General features: G+C 39.0%; 1 protein-coding gene across 1 annotated transcript in view; it reads right to left on the minus strand.

Annotated features, from left to right (window-relative positions):
* Positions 1 to 343, minus strand: part of LOC106808262 — a 3,275-nt gene extending 2,932 nt beyond the window's left edge. The window contains exon 1 of the mRNA XM_014810898.1: positions 319 to 343. Within this exon, the coding sequence (XP_014666384.1) occupies positions 319 to 338 (20 nt within the window). The 5' untranslated portion in view covers positions 339 to 343. The remainder of the gene's footprint in view (positions 1 to 318) is intronic.
* Between the last annotated feature and the right edge of the window lie 1,810 nt (positions 344 to 2,153).

Genomic DNA, 2,153 nt, shown 5'->3' on the forward strand with positions numbered 1-2,153 from the left:
TCTGAAAATACACCAGCAAACCGGCCCGAGTGATTCACTCGGGCATTCCTCCGCAAAAAGGTATAGGCTCGCGTTGTAACCCTATCCTCTTGGGTTTGGGTTACATTATTGTATCTAGCCTATGACTATGTGCCATGGCATCATTGCCTGCAAGTCGTCTATTATATTTTTGTTACTAGCAACCGGCTTCTTGAAATTTTCCATTTAGCTATATGAAATTCAATGTAGTCACATATTTTGTAATAAAATAAGACAGCTGGACATGACTATCGATGAGCCGATAGCATGATAACAAACATTTTTCTGAGAGGGACTTACTTTATCAAGGACGCAGCCATGTTGGTAACGTTCGAAGTTCGCCGCGCCACCTATTGGGAATCTGTACAATGTATACGCCTTGTCGAAGCCACTGATCTCTAATAAATCTATTAAACATAATTTATTACAATTATTTTTTTGGCTATGAGTAGTTAATCTGCTGTCGCCGCCGGCGATTCTATTCCAGAGAATACTGTTGGTGTACTTGCTCCTTCTATTGCTGTTGTAACTGCTAATGGCATGCTAGCTACGGCTACTGACACTCTGCAGATGTGACCATATAATTCTGTGACAGGAGTTTGGTGGACAGCCAGAGTCATGGGGAAGCCATACTATCTGAGACGTTCTGAGATGTGATCTTATTTTATAAAGAAGTTGTAGAAAATGGACCAGTGAGCAGAGTTACGGAAATTAATTTAATTTCGGCAATTTATCATATTAATATTTCTTAAAGAGGTATAAATGCAACGATAGAAAATTGGTTATTTATTTGAAAATTTCAATGTTCACGTAACATTCCAAACTACACACATATATTAATTGTGTTGCAGTCAGCTGCAGTCAACTGCAATCAGCTGCAAGTTAGAACAAACTCTATTCGCCTGCTATTCGTATTGTAGTAAAATTTTTCTATGAAACACGCTATGATATTACGGTAACCATTAATGCAGTATGATGTAATATGGTTTTATTTGCATCTTTGATTAAAATTTTAACATAAATTCTTTTTCAAATTTTAACGAAATTTAAATGGATTTTAATAACATGCTTTGGTACTTTTCATGACATCTTCTTCTAAACCACGACATGTTAACTGTCCAACGTAAAGGATGATGTGATCATTAAGTGATCACAGATGTGATATATAATAATTATGTCAGATAGCAATGCTTGCCTCACTATACGTAGGCCTACGTACCCTACTCGGTAGGTACACTATCTATCACTCGCCAACGAGGTACAAGGAAATATGCCCACGTATATTCCAGTTACAATAGTTTATGCAATAGTTTAGTTCTGAAACGATATAGTCGTTTTTGTACGGATATATAACGTTGCTCTGCTAACACCGTAAGAATGTTTTAGGGAGTCTCGCGCAATGTAATATCACCCCAGTGGGCACAAAGCGCGATATAATACATTCGTACTGACACAGATAGAAAAGCTGCGACGTCTGGATATAAACTGGTGGTAGTGCTGACATCACGACAAAACATGCTGTTCCCGCGACATGTAGCTCTCTACCCGTATAATAAACCATTCACTCCTCAACAAGATTGTAGAGCGAAAGGTGAAATAGGTACAAGGTTGCCCTGAGATACCGCTCTTTCTAGCTCTATACGGTGCTAATGAATTTCCAAGTGGTTGCCAAAACGAAAGGGCTAGCTGTGCCAAAATATGTCACGATGCATATGAAAAATAACATTACACGCGTTTTCCGCGTATGTTTCCATAACGTACTATTATATCAGGTCTACAATCTTTCATACCAAACCCCCTCGGGCCAGATATGTTTTGGAATTCTGAGTTTTTAGGATTTAAGAACGATAGAACGAAACGTGTACAATTAAGCGTTACTCTAGTGGGATCTGCAGCACACACATTAATATTTCTACGGCGAGCTTTGTAAATATTCAAACCTTATTGACAAAGAAAGACTATAAATAACAAGAGCCGCAGAGCGTCTGGGCTCATCTGAGGTCTGTTGCTACGATTATAAACGTAAAATTTCAGTCGTGCGTAGTACCACATTTGTTAGGCGCAGATATGTAGACACGCAGTTGCGTACACATCATTGTTAGGACACGCCCACTATCGCAGATGGAGGGTGGGGG

The sequence above is a fragment of the Priapulus caudatus genome, unplaced genomic scaffold, assembly GCF_000485595.1.
Source record: "Priapulus caudatus unplaced genomic scaffold, Priapulus_caudatus-5.0.1 Scaffold263, whole genome shotgun sequence".
Lineage (NCBI taxonomy): Eukaryota > Metazoa > Priapulida > Priapulimorpha > Priapulimorphida > Priapulidae > Priapulus > Priapulus caudatus.